The sequence below is a fragment of the Antechinus flavipes genome, chromosome 1 (genome assembly GCF_016432865.1).
Source record: "Antechinus flavipes isolate AdamAnt ecotype Samford, QLD, Australia chromosome 1, AdamAnt_v2, whole genome shotgun sequence".
NCBI classification, from domain to species: domain Eukaryota; kingdom Metazoa; phylum Chordata; class Mammalia; order Dasyuromorphia; family Dasyuridae; genus Antechinus; species Antechinus flavipes.
In genome coordinates this window covers 451,722,678-451,742,492 of record NC_067398.1, presented here as the reverse complement: position 1 = coordinate 451,742,492, position 19,815 = coordinate 451,722,678, and the positions used below count along the sequence as shown (strand labels likewise).

The window sequence follows — 19,815 nt, the reverse complement described above, 5'->3', positions numbered from 1 at the left end:
TAGTGAGATAAAAACTATAGGTATTTTCATCCCCACTGTACAAAAGAAGAAACTGTAATTCAGAAAGGTTAATTATATGCTCATAATCACAAAGCCAGTAGGCAGAAGACCCAGGATTGGAAACTAGTTTTCTTCTGATTCCAAATCCATAACTCCTTCTAATACAACATGCAGACAGCATTTTTGTTTATCTATTTAACTTCAAGTATATTGAAATAAATGAATATAAACACAATGCAATCTCTAAAGCCATGTAAAACCCGAAGGCATTAAAATTTATTAAATGATGCAATAACAACAGTCTTTATTTACAATAGCATTATTTAACATCAAATAAGCAAATAGCATCAGCAAAGCAATATTAACTTGCATAAATGTATTTAAAATTTCTCTGAATATATCTACCTTTGCATAAACTGCTCACACTAGAAATACAAACATCGATGCAGGTGAACAAGGTGATGTTCAGAGTCAACTCCGTTTTGAAAGTAAATCACAACCCAAACATTGTAAGCTTTCTCCTGAAGAACCATAGTTAATATATTGCTTAATTTTACCCTTGTATAATCTTTTCATATACACACATTTCAGATGCAACTTCATGAGGAACTGTACAAATAAAACCCACAAATGACAAAGAAAAAAAAAAAGGACAGTTAAATGTTTGAAGAAATGTGTCATCATCACTGTTTCACAACATAAAGATAAGTGATGATGCACTTATTCCAAAATTGTACACAATTCACTATACAAATATAATACATCAGACAGCTATGTAGGAATATACAAGACTTAAAAACAGATCTAAGGCATTATGCTAGATTTTAGCATTTTGAGGTTCTTGCACATAGCTTTTACCTGTAGTATGAAACTTAAAAGGTTTTGTTTTAGTCTATAAAGAAACACCAGGGAGAAAATTCTAATTCAAATCAAAGCCACTACAGTAATTTTATTCTGTGCACAGAATGCTTTTGCTCTTAGGCAGCACACTACCATACAAATACTAGAAAACTTTAAATTCACACCAACAATTAATTAATGGCTTAAGTTGCATTTCAAAACTGATTGTGTATCTTTGGGTTCTGCAAGTGGAACTAACTGTGCCACCCATTTCATTGTTAAGCCCAGACGAACTCCATTTTTAAACACAGATTAAAAATTGTATTATATAAACGGCAAAAACATTGCTTTCATTTAATACAGGCCAAAAAAGATAGCAGAAGAGGGGGTGGGGTCAATATTTTCAACTTTGAGTGCAAACAAATTAATTCATTGTAGTAAAACAGCTCACTTCACTTTTTAAACTCACCACATTACATGAACACTTAAATGGGTCAAACAACCAAGTTTATGTATGTATACTTTTCACATTATGTGTCCTTCACATTTAGTAATATAGTAGAACACTGATTATTTGTTCTATTAAACAAAAACCAAGTACTCTGTCAAACAAATTTACTGTGTATAGAATGGGAAATACTGATAACGAAGGGATTTGATTTGGCTTTAATTTTCCCGTTTGAGTATGATCAATATGATCAGATGATTCCTTCTCTCAATTTTTTCCTCCTTAATTCCACGGAAAGCAAAGCTCCATTACTTGATCTGAGCCAGAAGATTACATATAATATTGTTAACCTTGAAAAGAGTAATGGTTATGAAACAGCCTAATTTACAAACAAAACAAGTCCATAGGTTCATCAGGATTGGAACCAATATAACAAGGTTGGTGATTTGTTAATTAGCAAAAAAGAGAGCCTCTCATGGACGGCAAAAACTGAAAAAGGAATTGTATACCCCACCCACCAAAGAAAAAAATTTCAAAACCCCATTTTCTTTTGGGTTGTGTGAAACCAAAATTCTTCTCATTCTATAAATAAAGTTTTAAACTGGTTACATTAACAAAGATGTACTACAAATCTCGTTATATCAAAGAGGTCATGGAGTTCAGGGTCAACAGCTGCTTACTTTCTTACCTCAGCTAGACAATCCAATGGCTTTGACTAAGCTCAGCCTTTCTAGGGGGACATATGAAGTGTGACCTCTCCAAGGTACTGATCCCTAGCTATCTCCCTGTATTATTACATCTCTCTCAATCAGAAACAAATGTATTGAAATGCAGAATTCCAGAAAATTTCCTCAGTGTGGACCAACACTTTGGGACTGTATCATCTCTTTGGGCTTATATCTCACTATATATTTTCCCTATTTTCACATTATAATATATAGAGAGATATAAATATAATAGGGATAATTTTCACCTGGCCAGATAATCAGATTGCAGGGAAAAACTCCTTTGTTCCTAAAAGGTCTGGCTAATTGGTTATAAAATGCACTGCATTTTAGACATCAAAAAAAGACATCATTCTGAAGGTGAAATAAGAAAGTATTTGTGTCAGGGACTGGGAAATAGCTCCCCAAAAGCCTCCAGTTTCTTGGTATTCAGTTCTCAGAAACTGAAGCCAGTTAGTAAAAGGTTATTCATGCACCACAGTGGGCAAGAAAAACCACCTTAAAAGTGGTTGGCTTTAGTAACATAGTTTCTCTAAGATTTATTAAGAAAGAATTATAAACATATAAAAATCAAGAATTGGTTCCTACAGTGGCTGCATATCATATAGATTAGATAAATGATTTATGAGCAGAATCACAAGGTTTAGAAAATAAAAAGTCTTAAGCCTACAAATTAGGTCTATTCAAGGCATTGGGATCCTTTACAAAACACCTTTAGGAGACACATTGCTATGAAGATCTCTAATTTAATACTGAAGTACCTCATTTTGAATCAATTCCACAACATGTATACCTCACAAAAAAATCATACAATTAAAACGCTTAAGTTCTCAACTTAAATTATTGCTTGTTTACATATAAACTGGATTTCATGTACCTTACAAAATTTCAGCTTATCAGCGCGGCTAAGAAACAAAATAAAAACACATGATGATGACGGCTAAATTTGTAGTGATCTCTGCCATAAATTCTGAACAGTTTTTTACCTTCCTTGTCTTCCCCCCAACCCCCAACCTCTACTTCCCACCCTACATCTCCCCTAATACTGTAGGCCAGGGGAGTGTGAAAAGAGGAATGACTACACTTCACAGACAGTGCCTGTCCCAGTTTTCTGAAATTCAGGATTCAGCATTGGGTGGGCACATGATAGGTTGCTGACACCTATCAAACACCTAATGACATGTAAGGGCTGACTTGGTTTCTTCCTTACAGTGGGATTGGGGTCTTCTGGGGTAAAGAAGATCTCAAGCCAGAAGTAATGCATATTAATTAGAGTGGATTTAAAAAATCTCTAAACCAAGTCTACAGATAACTTAATTGGGTGGGGTCAGGGAGCAGAAGAGAAAAACAAAGACATTTCTTCTGGCTTCATGATTTCTGTGAGATGGCTGGTTTTCTATTATAGAAAAAAAGGAAAGTATTTCTAAATATGAAGAGCCTGGCCATAGGCTCATTGCTGCCTGATGGGTGAATGGAAACCCATTCCGGAAGGAGCCTTAGCGCTTTCAAAAAGGTCCAGCTATCTTCTAAGACCTTTTGTAAATTGATCAACTTAACAGGCATCTCTGTGCATACAATTCCATCCCAGTGACTGCCCTGCTTCTTTCCCAAATTGCAGACTCCAGCTTAAAACGTGGTTTTTCAAATGAAACCACAATTCTTTGCACCAGACTGATTAGCCAGGGAAAATCAAGTGAGAAACCAGTGTCTAGAACCAAACAGGAACAGAACAAGAGCATGGTTGTTTTCCTTAAATACATACATTTAAATACATTCAATCTGACATGGTTATGAAAACTGCCTGTCAACATTTACTTCGCAGGAGAGATCTAAGTTGCACTAAGGTGAATGCAGTGAACAGACTGAGCAATGTCTGTATGCGAGCTTCAGACTGTCAAAGAAGAGGCTGCTCCTCCTGCAACAGCCGTTTTGACTCCACTTTGGGAATCAGCTGAGTCCTGTCTGTAGTTAGGATGAAGCTGAGTTTGCTCCAGCAAAACTGGCTTGCAGGTCAGCTGGGTCAAAACAAAGGCAGCCAGCTCTTCAAACTGGTAAGAGCCCAGATAAGTGAAGAAAGAGCCACCAGCAGCTTTCAGGGTCAGCAATATTTCTGTAAAATAAGAGAGAGAGAGAGAGAGAGAGAGAGAGAGAGAGAGAGAGAGAGAGAGAGAGAGAGAGAGAGAGAGAGAGAGAGATTGATTCATGAAATAATACTGACTTTTTTTTTTTGTAAACAAAAGCATCAAGTTCAAGACAAAGATAGTCAAATAAGAGGTTATTTTCCCCAATACAAATGAACACCATGGCAAAAAACTAACATGAACAGATGGGAGACAAATGGGAGTATTCCTGAGTTATGTGCTCCATAAACATAGAAGCTAGCTATATATGAAACAGTTCAAGGATTACTGTAAAAGATTAAAAAACAGAAAAATGGCTGACAGGGTTGATTCAAGTCTACCAACCAAAAGGCTTGTTTCTAGTGATTGCTAGGAAAAATATGAGTTTCTTGAAACTGTCTTTACTGTAATTATTTTTAGACAGCAATTTAGAGGCAATGTTGTATAGTCAGAAGAGTACTCAGACTTGGAATGAGACAAGACCTAGATTCAAAATCTGCTTCTGAATGAGCAGGCCACACACATAAGCTTATTACAGTTTCCTTATGTAAAAAATGAGAGAGTTCCTGTAGTAATCATGTTACAAAGTTGTTGTGAACACCAAATGAGACAATGTGCATAAGGCATTTATAAACATATACACATCACCTACAATTACTCTGTGCCAAGAGCTTTTATAAATACAATTTTATTTGATCCTCAAAGAAACCCTGAGGAACAAGTGCTATTCTGTAGAGGGCTGGAACTATGCACTGAGGTTGGGACTGCATGGTAAAGGGAGTTTCCTTACCAGGAGTGCTTTATATCAATAAAATTAGAGGTCTTGACCTGCTCCATGTCCCAAAACTTTACTGTGGTTAAAAAGTTCAACTGCTATATTCTCTAATAATTAGATAAAGCTAAGGAAAAAGCAATTAGCACATCATTTTATTCTAACATGACTGATAATAAAGCACATTTGAATTCTTGGGTAGTGATTCTATAATCCTCAGGTGACTGACAAAAATATGCCTTCTTTATGTAATGCAATTAAATATGAATGGATAATTAATGCTAAACAGAATTTATACTTTAACATAAAAATTGTCACTTAAAGCAATAATGTGTTGAAATAATTTTAAAATTACAGAATCTTTTTTTTGTAAAAGTGAATAGTAACTTTCCTATTGTAAATCTATACACACATATTCGTTTATATTTATGTTTATCTACACATACTTGATTTAATTTTATTAATGATCACATTATTCAATGAATAACAGTCAAGGTTTTAGCAAAATCTAGGATAACTAGAATAATCTAAAATAACTTATCAGCATTAGAATGCCAATATTCATATCAGTACAATATTATGCTTTGAAGATACAGATGATGAAGGCTACTGAATAAAATCTCTGCTGCCAATATATAATGCACAGATGTCAGTAGAAGGATGACAAGGAGAAAGTTGCATAGGAGGACTTGTTCATATATCAGAGAGGTAAGATGAGAAATATAGAATACATTTCATTATGAGACTATCAGAGCCATAACAATCAACTTTAAAATGAAGTATAGATGATGGAAGGAATAGTCAGAAGAACATAAGATAGAAAAGAAAATGAGATTGATACAATCCAGACCTGGGTAAAATTAAGTGATAGCACTCAGTAAAATACAATTAACTTAGTTCTTTTGCAAAAGTAAGAAATCTTAAATTGTAATACATTCACTAAAATCAAGTTTAGAGTGGAAAGGAACTCTAGAGATCAACTTCTTCCTTTACTAAAATGAAGAAATGGTGACTCTGAGAGGTAGGTGTCATAGGTAGGGTTTGACCCTTTTTTTTTTTTTTTTTTTTGACACCATGTGTAGCTCTTTAACCACAACATACCAATTCTCACTATTAGAAGTTTCTGCTTGAAATTAGGCATGGACCCACACTTAACACCATATACCAAGATAAGATCAAAATGGGTCCATGATCTAGGCATAAAGAATGAGATTATAAATAAATTAGAGGAACATAGGATAGTTTATCTCTCAGACTTGTGGAGGAGAAAGAAATTTGTGACCAAAGATGAACTAGAGACCATTACTGATCACAAAATAGAAAATTTTGATTATATCAAATTAAAAAGTCTTTGTACAAACAAAACTAATGCAAACAAGATTAGAAGGGAAGCAACAAACTGGGAAAACATCTTTACAGTTAAAGATTCTGATAAAGGCCTCTTTCCAAAATATATAGAGAACTGACCCTAATTTATAAGAAATCAAGCCATTCTCCAATGGTCAAAAAATATAAACAGACAATTTTCAGATGATGAAATTGAAACTATCACCACTCATATGAAAGAGTGTTCCAAATCACTATTGATCAGAGAAATGCAAATTAAGACAACTCTGAGATATCACTACACACCTGTCAGATTGGCTAAGATGACAGGAAAAAATAATGATGAATGTTGGAGGGGATGCGGGAAAACTGGGACACTGATGCATTGTTGGTGGAGTTGTGAATGAATCCAACCATTCTGGAGAGCAATCTGGAATTATGCCCAAAAAGTTATCAAACTTTGATCCAGCAGTGTTACTACTGGGCTTATACCCCAAAGAGATACTAGAGAAGGGAAAGGGACCTGTATGTGCCAAAATGTTTGTGGCAGCCCTGTTTGTAGTGGCTAGAAATTGGAAAATAAATGGATGCCCATCAATTGGAGAATGGCTGGGTAAATTGTGGTATATGAATGTTATGGAATATTATTGTTCTGTAAGGAATGACCAGCAGAATGAATACAGAGAGGCTTGGAGAGACTTACATGAACTGATGCTAAGTGAAATGAGCAGAACCAGGAGATCATTACACACTTTGACAACGATATTGTATGAGGATGTATTCTGATGGAAATGGATTTCTTTGACAAAGAGACCTGAGTTTCAATTGATAAATGATGGACAGAAGCAGCTACACCCAAAGAAAGAACACTGGGAAATGAATATGAACTATTTGCATTTTTGATTTTCTTCCCGAGTTATTTTTACCTTCTGAATCCAATTCTCCCTGCGCAACAAGAAAACTGTTCGGTTCTGCAAACATATATTGTATCTAGGATATACTGCAATATATCTAACATATATAGGACAGCTTGCCATCTAGGGGAGGGGGTGGAGGGAGGGAGGGGAAAAATCGGAACAGAAGTGAGTGCAAGGGATAATGCTGTAAAAAAAATTACCCTGGCATGGGTTCTGTCAATGTAAAGTTATTATTAAATAAAATAAAATTAAAAAAAAGAAGTTTCTTCTTGTTGTCTAAACATAAGCACTTATAATTTTCTTTAAAGAAGCATACATATAATGTGTGTATATAGGCCCTTCATGGACCGAAGTAAATGTGAGAAGAAAAGCTTAACAAATACAAAAAAAAAATTTACTACAACCACTACAGGATGCTTCAGTGTTTAATTTACAGTAAATGATGGCAAATCTGAAATAATATTTTGATTTTGAACTCCCAAATGTTGTTTAGGTTAGGTTCAGCCAGCCTTTTGTATTCATGCAAAAGTTCATTATATTCTTCATCCATATTAATTCAATCACCCGTCAAAAAACATTCATTAAGCACTAATTATGTGCAAAACACTGTGCTGAACTCTGGGAATATAAAAAGACAATAACTGCCCTCAAAGAGCTCACAATAGAATGGAAAAGACATGGAGACAAATATAAATAAAACAAGCTATATACAGGAAATAGGAAATAATTAAGAGACAAAATATACTATTAGAATTAAGAAGTGGTGAGAAAGTTTTCCAAGTAAAAGATGGGATTTTAGTTGGTATTTAAAATAAAGCCAGTAAAGTCAGTATGTGAAATTGCAGAGGGAGAACATTCTAGGCATGGGGAACAGCCTGAGAAAAATGCCCAGAACCAAGAGATGGAGAGTCTTGTATGTGCAATAGCCAGGAGACCAATGCCACTTAATCAAAGAACATATGGTACAGATAAGGTGGAAGAAGACTAGAAAGGTATGAGAGGGCTAGATTATAAAGGGCTTTGAATGCCTCTTTTAAAAAATAGTTTTTATTTTTTAAAATTTTATGTAAAGACAATTTTAAACATTCTTTTTTCATTAGTTAATATTTTTCTCAAATACATGTAAATTAAAAAAAATATTCTTTTTTCCCCTTCTTCAAATTTTGAATCCCAAACTCTCTCCTTCCTTGCTCCCCATTGAGAAGGTAAGCAATTTGATATAGGTTATACATGTGTTGTCATGCAAATCACATTTCCATATACGTCATTCTGTGAAAGGAAATACAGACAAAATAAATCCCAAGAAAAATAAGGAAAGAAAAGTTATCTTTGATCTGTATTCAGGCTCTATCAGTTTTTTCTCTAGAGATGGACTGCACCTTTTATCATAAGTCTTACAAACTGTTTTGCATCATTGAATTGCTGAGAATAGCTAAATTATTCAGAGAAAATCATTAACAGTATTGTTTTTACTGTGTACAATGTTCTTCAGGTTCTGCTCATTTCACTTTTGATCAGTTCCTGTTTTTCTGAGAGCATCCTGCTCATCATTTCTTTTCTTTCTTTTTTTAAAAAATAATTACAATTTTTTATTGATAGAACCCACACCAGGGTAATTTTTTACATTATCCCTTGCACTCACTTCTGTTCTGATTTATCCCCTTCTTCCCTCTATCCCCTTCCCCAGATGGCAAGCAGTCCTATACATATTAAATATGTCACAGTATATCTTAGATACAATATATGTGTGCAGAACCGAACAGTTCTCTTGTTGCACAGGAAGAATTGGATTCAGAAGGTAAAAATAATCCAGGAAGAAAAACAAAAATGCAAACAGTTTACATTCATTTCCCAGTGTTCTTTCTTTGGGTGTAGCTGCTTCTGTCCATCATGGATCAATTGAAACTGCTGCTCATCATTTCTTAAAGCACAATAATATTCCAACAATCATATACAATAACTTGTTCAGCCATTTCCCAATTGGTAAGACATCCAATTCTAATTCTCAATTTCTAATTCTTTGAAAGGCTTTGAATGTTAAACAGAGCATTTTATATTTGATCCTAGAGGTGACAGGGAAACCACTGGAGTTTCTTGAGCAAAGTAGTGACTTGGTAGGACCTATGCTTTAGGAAAATTACTTAAGTGGTGGGAGAAGGGGAACTACTGGGAAAGGCCTCTTGGAAGAAAGTCAAGAAAACTAAAGCGTAGAATCAAGGAGGAAGAGTATGGCAGGTCTGGAGATGGAGCTTGTGTGTGGGAGTAAAATATATTAGTGTCAAAGGCTGCAAAGAGGTCAAGAAGGAAGATTAAGAAAAGGATTAAAGAATCACTGGTAACTTTGGACAGAGGAATTTTAGTGGCATGATGAGGCTGGAAGCCAGATTGTACAGAATGTAGAAGTGAGAGGAGAGGAAATAAAGGCATTGATTATAGATGTCTTTCTTGGACAAGTCAGTCAAGAAGAGGAAATGATATAGGACAATATCTAGCAGGAATGGTGAGATCACATAAGGATTTCTTTCTTTCTTTTTTTTTTTTAATGATGAGGAAGATCACAGGTGCATTTGTAAACTATAGAGAAGGAACACGTAATTAAGGAGAGACTGAAGTCTGGAGAGAGTAAGGATGATAAAGAAGAAAATCTGTTGGAGTAGATGGGATAGGAATAAGGACACATATAGAAGGTCTTGCTTTGTTGAGGAGAAGGGTAATTTCTTCATGAGCCCTTACCAGCCTCACACCAATCTTTTCCATATTAGCAAACTGAAGCTCAGAAAAATTATTTGTCCATGGTCACATAGCTTTTAAGTGTTTTAAGATAAGAAGAAGAACCCATGTTTTTTCTGACTCTAAATCTAACTTTCTACTCTTTTCACTAGGCTGCCTCCCAAAGGCTGAAGTTATGCACCAGAACATTTATACATACATATTTAATCACACATGTACTTTGTTAATATGGATACTCTCTTAATCAAGAGATTTCTGAAATTCTTTATAACTTACAGAGCTTTTGTAAGAGTTGTTAAACCTGAAAAATTCATGATTCTAAAGTCACATTAATGATCTTCACTGAAGTTAGCTAGGGGGAGTCCCTGTTGTAGGGCCTATAAGGTCATATTTTGGCATGGAAAATCCAGGTCATCTCCATGTCATGATAGCCAAATATCAGAATAGGGCAAATGTCTATCTATATATAATTATATATTTGTACACACATTTACACATATATGTATTTATGTGGATGCAGATATGTAGACAGTAAAAGATATAATGGCGGTGGAGGAAGACATAGCCCACACCCTGCCTCTTACCATGTGACTATGTGACCATGGATGAGGAGATACCTCACAGTGTTTTAGCCACCTCTCTAAGACTCGAAATTACAAAGTAATTGCTGATGTGTATCAGTGGAGAAATACTGATGAAATCACAAGTCAGGATCAAACATTATATGGACATGTATAATACATAAAACACATAGAGAATATTTGTAAAGCATAAACAAAAAACATATTTAGAATATTTTCTATGAATAGTAGTTTTCTTTCTTTCTTACACAGAAACTAAAATCATAGGATAAGCTACTAAAGTTTGGTACAGATCTCTTTATCATTAGGTTTCCAAAAAAGAATGCTCCCCACTCCCAAGATCCTGTGCCTTGGCAAAAAAACAAAAACAAAAACAAAACTCTCCACCCAATCCAAAAGTGTTCAAGAAATTTACAGACAATTCTTTAAAACAAATAAACAAAACCCAAAAACCTTTTTGGGAAGGGAAGGTTACCATCTTTTGTTTAGTTTTTTAATTTCAATTTTATTCTATTCTCATTTCTGAATTCTCTCCCTCCTACTTGCCCCACTCATTGAACAGGCAAGGAAAATAAAACTAATCATCTTGTCATTATGAGATGCTTAGTTGGATAAAACACATTCCTACACTATATATATATATATATATATATATATATATATATAAAAAGAAAAAAGTTACTTCAATCTGCACTCTAAAATTATCAGCTCTCTATCTGGAGGTGGATAGTATGTTTGTTTTATTGAGAGCTCTTTGAATTGTAGCTTGTCACTGTTTTGTATCAGAGCTCCTAAGTTTTTAAAATTTGTTTGTAATGTAGTATACATTTTTCTCTTGGTTTTGCTTATTTTATCTTGCATCAATTCATACAAATCTTCTCAGGATTCTCTGAAACCATCTCCTTTATCATTTCTTTTAGTACATTCTATCACCTTCAAAAAACCATAACTTGATCATCCATGCCAAATGATGGGCTCATTCCTTTATCCCCTCCATATCTAGTTTCCAATCTTTGCCACCATAAAAAGAACTGCTATAAATATTTTTGTAGTCATGGGTCCATTCTTTCTTTTTTGATCTCTTTGGGATGTAGATCAAGCAATGGTATAGCTGAGTCAAAGGATATTTTGGGCACAGTTCCAAATTGTTTTCCAGAAATAATATACTGGTTTACAACTTCACTAACAGTACATTAATGTACCTATTTTCCCATATGCCTTTAATTATGTCATTGTTTTTCTTTATAAAACAAATTTATAAAATGAACAACATTAAATGTATGAAGTGCTATCTCAGAATTATTTTAATTTGTATTTCTCTAATTATTCTGTGATTAAGAGCATTTTTTCATAGCATTACTTTAAGTTTGGATTTCTTCTGCAAATTGCTTATCATCATAGCTTTTGACCACTTATCAGTTGCAAAAATGGCAAATTCTCTCTTTCTTTTTAAATAAGTCACAACTCTTGCTTATTTGGATATAGCCAAGCAATCCACAGACACTTCCCCATTTAATGATTTGATAGCTAGAATATAAATTGGTTTGGTTTCAAGTAATATACTGTTTCTGGAAAAAATCCTAAGTAATATCAAGTGTCTACTTAGCTTCTTTAAAAACTAACATGAAATATTTCTATCATGTTTAAAATATACTGGATTACCTGCCATCTAGGAGAGGGGGTAGGTGGAGAAGGGGGGGAAATTGGAACACCAGGTTTGCAAGGGTTAATATAGCAGAATTATCCATGTATATGTTTTGAAAAATAAAAGCTTTAATTAAAAAAAAAGAGGAAAAAAAACTAACATGAGCTACTAAAAGCAGATAAATATATCTTCCTAACATAACAAGTCCTCTGCTATGAAATGAAAACTAATAAAAGAGGTCATATTTGCCATTCTGAGTTAAAACTAGATTAAATTATGTGTTACAATCAGTTAAAAAAAACTAAATTTGTTACATATTTAAATCATGGTATGTCATAAAAAAGTCCAAATTATGAAAAAAATGCAAAGTTGGATTGGGGGATGACAATCTTTCAAACATTTATAGCTCACTTTACTAACATATTCTTCGTTGTTTCTTACCCGTGATGCATCTCCCTCCTGCTTAATCATATCCATCCCAGGCAGCTGGTTTGGAAAAAGATTGCCTCCCCTCATGGCAGGGTCATTAACCTAATGGCAACAAGACAGTAAAGGAGATGGGTATATGTGTGTCAGGATTTTACAGAACTTTCTTCTCCAGAATATGAATATCAAAATGAAATATATAAAAATCTTCTATGACTCTTTTTATTACACACACATGCCTCTAAAGGAATTCAACTTAAAGTTCTAACAATAAAATATCAAATTAATGACTTATGCTTATATAGTAAAATACAATTTCACAGTCATCTTATTTGATCCTCACAATAGTCCTGTTAGGTAGGTGGAGCAGGTATTTTTTTACTTCCAATTTATAATCAGGGATTAGAAATGACTTGACTGTAGACAAGAAATCTAGTTAGTAGAAGAGGTGGGAATGAAGTCTAGACAGAAAAGAATAATTTTTATGCTATATGAAGTTCAGTTTTCAGATGGCTCTAATGAAATTGGTGATTCATGTCTGAGATCCTACAATTATCAGTTGGGTCTTGCAACACTTATGGAAAATATTCATTAGCAAGTACCAGTAAGTGTGAATATCAAACAAACAAACAAACCAAAACTAACAAACCATACAACTAAAAATTATTCCTAAGACTATTCTGACAAAATGATTTATCTATTAGCATATGTAAAAGCCTTCTAAATGCCAAAGAATACTCACAGTTTGCTAACTTTCATGGCACTCACACTAACTTTTGATTGTGAGTGGCATTTAAATGAATGGGGATTTAAAACCACTTTGTCCATTGACAAGCTTTTAAATTCCTTTTTGAACTACCTATATGCTGCTTTGCTTTAGGGAGTATTACCCAAAGACCTACCCCTTAGATATTCATATTTCTTCAAGTTATTTGTTTAAATTATTTATCTAAATAAATTCATCATCCAAGTCAATAAATATTTATTAAGTACATGTAGCACAGCATTAGGCAAACATATCCCTTGTTCTCTCTCTCTCTTTTTTTTTTTTTTAAATTTTATTTTATTTAATAATAACTTTGTATTGACAGAATCCATGCCAGGGTAATTTTTTACAACATTATCCCTTGCACTCGCTTATGTTTCGTTTTTTTTCCCCTCCCTCCCCTTCTCAAGGAGTTTCTAATGGAGCATGTTGGGCTAGGGGACACATGCATTGCAACATGACTTCACAACTCATTTTTTCCATGTATGAAATGAAAATAAGTCCTTGTCATGTGAATAGTGTGAGACTAAGTGACATAATATAAAAAATTTCATGTTTTTATAAATTACTTTTTTGTTTCATTTTTTAGAAATATATTTTCTAAAAGCAGAACACTAGTTTCCTCTTTGCCTGCTGAATTCCAAACCAAACCTTTAAAACCATTTTCCTCTAATAAGGTTTCCCTGATCAAAAATATCCTTATCATACTTAACAAAGCACAAATATGAAACTCTATGATATAATTATCACATAGTACTATGTAGTGAATTGTAACATAATTAACAAAAAATATACTTAAAATTAGGCAAGTTCAATGAAGGCAGGAATTAATTGTCTCATTTAAATTTTATTATTTCTATCAGGATCTAACAAGATGCTCTGCATATAGTAGGCACTCAATAATTGCTGAATGAAGTGCAAGTTTTTTTTTTTTAAATTATATTGGTTGTAAAATTGTGAATGGTCTGCAGCAGATTTCTAATTCCAACTGTTTTCCTTGCTCTTCAGAATGTCTCCTTGCCAATATGTCAATAATTTTGTGTCTAGGTAAGGCAAAGTAAATCTAATGTTTAACTAAGCAAAACATAATTATAAGCAGACATTTGCTGAAATGAAAAATATTAGTTACTTCAAAGTCAAATTGAAATGTTTTTGTATTATCTGTACCGCTGTTTTTATCACTGAACTAATACAAAGTGAAGGGAACAGAACTAGGAAAACAATTTATATGAAAACATTAACATTATACAGAAAAACAACTTTGAAAGACTTTAGATTAATGCAGCACTGAATCATCAATCCAGAGAAGGCTGAAGATTAATCATGTCCCCTATCTCCTGTCAGAGAAATGGCTTTAAAATGAAGAATGAGACATATATATATATATATATATATGTCTCATTCTTCATCTCCTCCTTTGAAAAAAAATAATAAATGTTTGCAAAAACTACATTACAAAATTAATTTTAAAAATGTAAAATAGAACATGAAGATACAAAGAAAAAGAGAACAACTGACATGTTTGGAAAATTCACTTTCTTAACTGAAAGCACTCTGTTAGGGAATTTCCTAAAATATTAATAAAAGTAACAAATAAGCACAGTTTTTAAAAGACTCTTCAGCAGACATAGGAGATTTGTTTATGTTCAGCAGACACAGGAGATTTGTTTATGTTCATTTAATTATTAACAAATATTTCTATTAGTCTCACTGAAAGTTAAAACACATCTCTTCAAATCTCTTCAAATAAATTTGGAAGTCAACAGGAGACACTGTAGGTCTATAAGACAGATGTACTTATACAAAAACTAGATAAAGATAACTTTAGAATGAGACTCTGCTGCTATTTCTCCTTCAGTACTCACCTGCTCAGGACCCATGGAGGACAACCCTGATGTAGGCACAGAGGTCACTGAGGTCATGCTGATCTGTCCTGTCATCTGATTCATGTTGTTCATACCACTTGTATTGGTCGCCATGGAGACACTGATGTTCATATTGTTATTGTACATGCTGGTGTTTGCTTGTTGTCCAAAGTGTGGTGGGGACTGTTGTGAAAACATGCTGAAAATAGGAGAAAGACTGAGATTATATATACATACACAAACACACTCAAAAATAAAAGCTCAATTAGACATTTAGCTACAAGATTTTTTTAAATACACTTTTGCAGAAAAAGTGACTCAATGACTTATTCAGTGAGAAGGGAGAGGGGGATAATCAGGGAGTAGAATTTGGGCTGAGGAACACACATAAGGTGCTGTGAGGGAACTTTATGAAGAGCAAGGCAGAGTCATAGACCTTCCTTGGGGATTAGGAGTGACCACAGAGTAGAATTTTCTGTAACTATATAGGTTTTATCTATTTTCACATCTGCACTGGAGTATTTAAAAAAATGCAAAAGAACTGACGTCCAGATCTTCCTTTTCTATAATTATAAGCCTCAATTATAAGCAGTTTATGCTTTTACATTTTACAAGTTTCTGATTTTCTCAAATTTGCTCCACGTAAAATGCTATCAAATAAATAAAATTAATAGTGAAGAAGACTATAATATAAACGATCTTCTCTGGCTGAGTTCAGATTTGTCTAAAATTCTTTTTGCTCTAAAGAAAGCAGCATAAAGTGAAGAGAAAAGAAAATTATGGTGGACAAATTATGACTTAAGCATAACTAAAAATAACAATAAATAAGACTAGATACCTTGTGATCAACTATTTTCTATACAGTTTAAACTATATGATGCTTACAGAGACAGAACTTTTACCTGTTTCCACCCATATTTCCCTGTGCCCAGCCATTCATCTCTGAAGAAGACTGATAGGCAGGGTTGGCCTGAGACTGCTGGATCATGGGACTCTGGGTATGTGCCATTCTAGGGGACATCAAGGGACTCTGGGGAGTTGTTGCCCCAGTGAAGCCTGGATCAGGCTGCTGACTCATTCCTGAAAATGAAAAGAATGAAAGCAAATAGTTAGTAATGCTAGGTTAGATGGAAAAAACAAAACACACATTTCCAATTAAATGCTTATACGTAATTACTTTCAAGTATCCAATGATACTGTGGCTAATTATATATACTTAATAAAAGATTGAAGACTGACATCAATAAACCAAAAAACCCAATTCTCTGATATTTTTGTTTGGTGTAAGTTAAAGCAGCAATACTAAATTTATAACATTAATCACAAAGGCCAAATTTTCACAAAGGAAAACAAAATAATTCCTTGCAATTTTCCTTGTTTCATCTTGTTTTAAGACTGTAGTTAACTTGTGGATACTAGAGCCAAAGTGGTATTGTCATAATATGTATTTAGAAAGATTCAGGCTGCCTTGCATTAAATTAATACTCAAATCTTAGGCACTACAGTGTCTATTTATTTGTAACCATGGAGAAAAAAAGAAAATTACTTCTAAAAGTTAATCCAAGAAATATGTGCATACAATAATATGTACATTTCTCTCCATATGCTGAAGTTAAACTCTTCTTTATTAATTGTGAAGCACCATTTAAAATTACTACTGTTATTAGTTATGAAAAGGATTTATAATTTTATCAGTTTTGGGAACTGCAGATGCAGAAAATTTTTCCACCAATGCAGATCTCAACTTGCTGATGTTCTGGGGTAGTTTCCTAGAGCATACAAATTAACTGACTGACCCAGGATCACATAACTACCAAATGTCAAAGACAACATTTGAGAATAGCAGTAGGTGCAATCTTACATTACTACTACCTACTACTACTACTATTATTATTATTCTTAAAATTTAAATACATAGCTATATAGCTACAATAGCTACAACTGAACTGAAAAAAATGTTTTTGTTCAGTTTTAAATTCACTAGACACTACAAAATCATTATACAAGGAAGAAAGTTGGGGTCCTAAGAACAAGGGGCCAAGGACAATATGTAAAAAGGGAAATAGGAAAAGTTTTAATATTAGATTAATCAAATTCATGCCTAGCACATTAGTACAACATGCACTTATAATTAGTAATTAAACCATTTATAGGATGCTATAAAAACTAAAACAGTAAAAACAAAAGCTTAAAAAAGTCCTTTTGTTCTTGTAATGAAGTCAATATAATCAGCTAATTCATTAATCATTATACTGTTAATTTAACATTGATACATGCATACAAAGTATTAATATTCATAACATTACATATCTGAGAACTAATCTCTTGAGAATGAAGCTCAAAAACAAATCAATATTAAGGCCTTCTGTAGTGTTTATATTTGATAACACCCAGTAACTCTTGCTTATTAAGATTTGAGTATACCCTTGATAACCTTATTTATGAGAAATTAATTTCTTTCTTTCTCTGTTGCATATGGTTGTAGAACTATATTGATTTGCTTGAGTCAGACCCAGAGACTATAAACATGTACAAGTGTAGGTAAAGACACAGCCAGACATATAAATTATAAATACTTTATTTACACACACACGCACATGCTTGCATACATGCACACAGGCACACACACACACACACACACACACACACACACACACACCACACACACACACTTACTTCGGTCATTCTTAAGTAAGACCTGCACTCAGAGAAAAGGTGGTACCTGAGCTGGGAAACTGGAAGGTATTGTGCTGCATTTGGGGACTCATGACAGGCCCAAACTGTCCTCCCATGTTTCCCATCATTCCCTGGTTAGCCAGATTCATCTGGGAGCCATGCAAGGAGCTGTGAGAGAGGAGCTGTGACCCAGGACTGGGGGACACTGGGGAGAAAGGACTGGTGAGAGGTGGTGGGGATGTAAGTCCAGTACCGTAGTTTGGAGGAAATGGAAACTGCTGGGCATTTGCCTGGGGAATCCTGGGGTTGCTCATAGTTGCTGGTATGCCACCAGAAGCTACCATACTTGGTGTCATATTCAACCCTTGTCCTCGCATCATCAGAGTTCGTTGCTGAACTTGTTGTTGCTGATGCATTTGTCTTTGTCGTAGGTGTTGGTTCAGGATCTCTCTCTGTCTTTGGGCCAGCATCTGTGCATTAATAGGTCCCTAAAACAAGGGAGGTGGTAAAGACTGAAGACAGGCACAAAAATGTAAAAATCCATATATTTCAGACACTAGATATGAAGCACATCTTCTAAACTATGTCCAGTCAAATCACAGAAATGGTAAAGAAAGCCAGCATTCTGATTCAAATGCCACAGAAATAATGATTATAGTGAAGTCTTGTATAATATGCTCTGCTACAGAACAGAGCAGTTTCCAGAAGTACCACATGAACCTCAACTTAACATGGTCTCTTGGATAATTAGAATTTCTCCAATGAAACCTAATAATAACAGTTTTAGTGCCTCACCAGAAATACTAATACTGTAAGGTTTCAAAAAAGTGAATAATCAGGCCTTTAATACTAATATTCTCCTAGACAGGTCCCTAAAAGCAGAGGTGAGACAGAGGGAGGAGGGGTGAGAAGAGAGAAGATGACAGGAGGGACAAACATAAGGAAAGAAATTAGGATGAAATAGAAAGGGAGTAGAACAAATGATGATAGCCAGAGGAGGAATGAGGCATAAGGAATAGGTGTAGGCAGCTAAATGGGTCCTAACTATGGCTTTGGGGATTTTTAGATAAATTCTGTAGCAATTAGGAGAATGGGAAAGGAAGTTAACGGGAGGATTACCAGATGATATTACACATCCAGTGTGGTCAATTTTCATATCCCATGACTTAACAGGTTACTATGCCCAGGATATCAAAGAGGAAGAATTGATCAACATAGGGACAAAATAGATAAGAATTAAAACAGAAGAATTTTGTAGCTTCCGCTCCCTCACCTGTGTTGGTACTCCAGGCCTCAGGGTCAGGTTCATATTGGAGACATTGCTGATTTGATTCATAAGTGGCTGGCGATTCTAAATGCACACATATACCAAACATAAAAAGTTGGAAAGAATACATTTTATTTCAGCCCCAGTAAAAAATTTATAAGCTGCAGTCAGGGTGCAAGCTTTAAGATAGGGTCTAAAATTAAAATCATATTATTGGCAGCTGAACTCTCTATCTTAGGATTCTTAATCCTTGAGTTTCCACACTGCTTATAATTCAGAAAGTATTTTGGAATATTTGAAGATTAGAAATATTCAATAATTCAAAGTATTCGAGTAGGAGGGGAAGAAGATGATTAGAAAATGTGGCCAAGGGAAGAAGATAAGATCTAACAAATACATTAAAAATGAGACTTAAATTTTACTCTGCTACAGAAAATTCTTAATGTTATTTTGACAGTAAGTAGTAAGAATTTAGAAAAAAATTATGTATATGTATATACATGGTATATATAACAAATATATATACTAGTATATAAAGTATATACAGTAAAAAGAGTTATTCCCTGTTCTAAGTAGCATGTGAAGTTATATATACACATTTGTTTTAATGTGCGGCATATCCTATTATCTATCAGCAAACAGTGGCCATATGAATCCTGACGTGGGTTTTTTTTTTTTTTTTTTTGAAGACAAACACCTTCTCCTAAGCCT

The 19,815-nt window shown here is 34.0% G+C and overlaps 1 protein-coding gene across 4 annotated transcripts in view; it reads right to left on the bottom strand.

The window, feature by feature from the left end:
* Positions 1-244: 244 nt before the first annotated feature.
* NCOA2 (nuclear receptor coactivator 2) overlaps positions 245-19,815 on the bottom strand; it is a 302,628-nt gene continuing 283,057 nt past the window's right edge. For 2 of the 4 annotated variants that reach the window (XM_051970062.1, XM_051970064.1), the window contains exons 19-24: positions 19,111-19,188; positions 17,884-18,325; positions 16,064-16,241; positions 15,162-15,360; positions 12,546-12,635; positions 245-4,123 (exon numbers count right to left, since the gene is read on the bottom strand). In XM_051970062.1, coding sequence (XP_051826022.1) covers positions 4,112-4,123; positions 12,546-12,635; positions 15,162-15,360; positions 16,064-16,241; positions 17,884-18,325; positions 19,111-19,188 — 999 coding nt within the window. In that variant the 3' untranslated portion in view covers positions 245-4,111. The remainder of the gene's footprint in view (positions 4,124-12,545; positions 12,636-15,161; positions 15,361-16,063; positions 16,242-17,883; positions 18,326-19,110; positions 19,189-19,815) is intronic. The other 2 variants (XM_051970065.1, XM_051970063.1) reach the window with 2 other exon arrangements.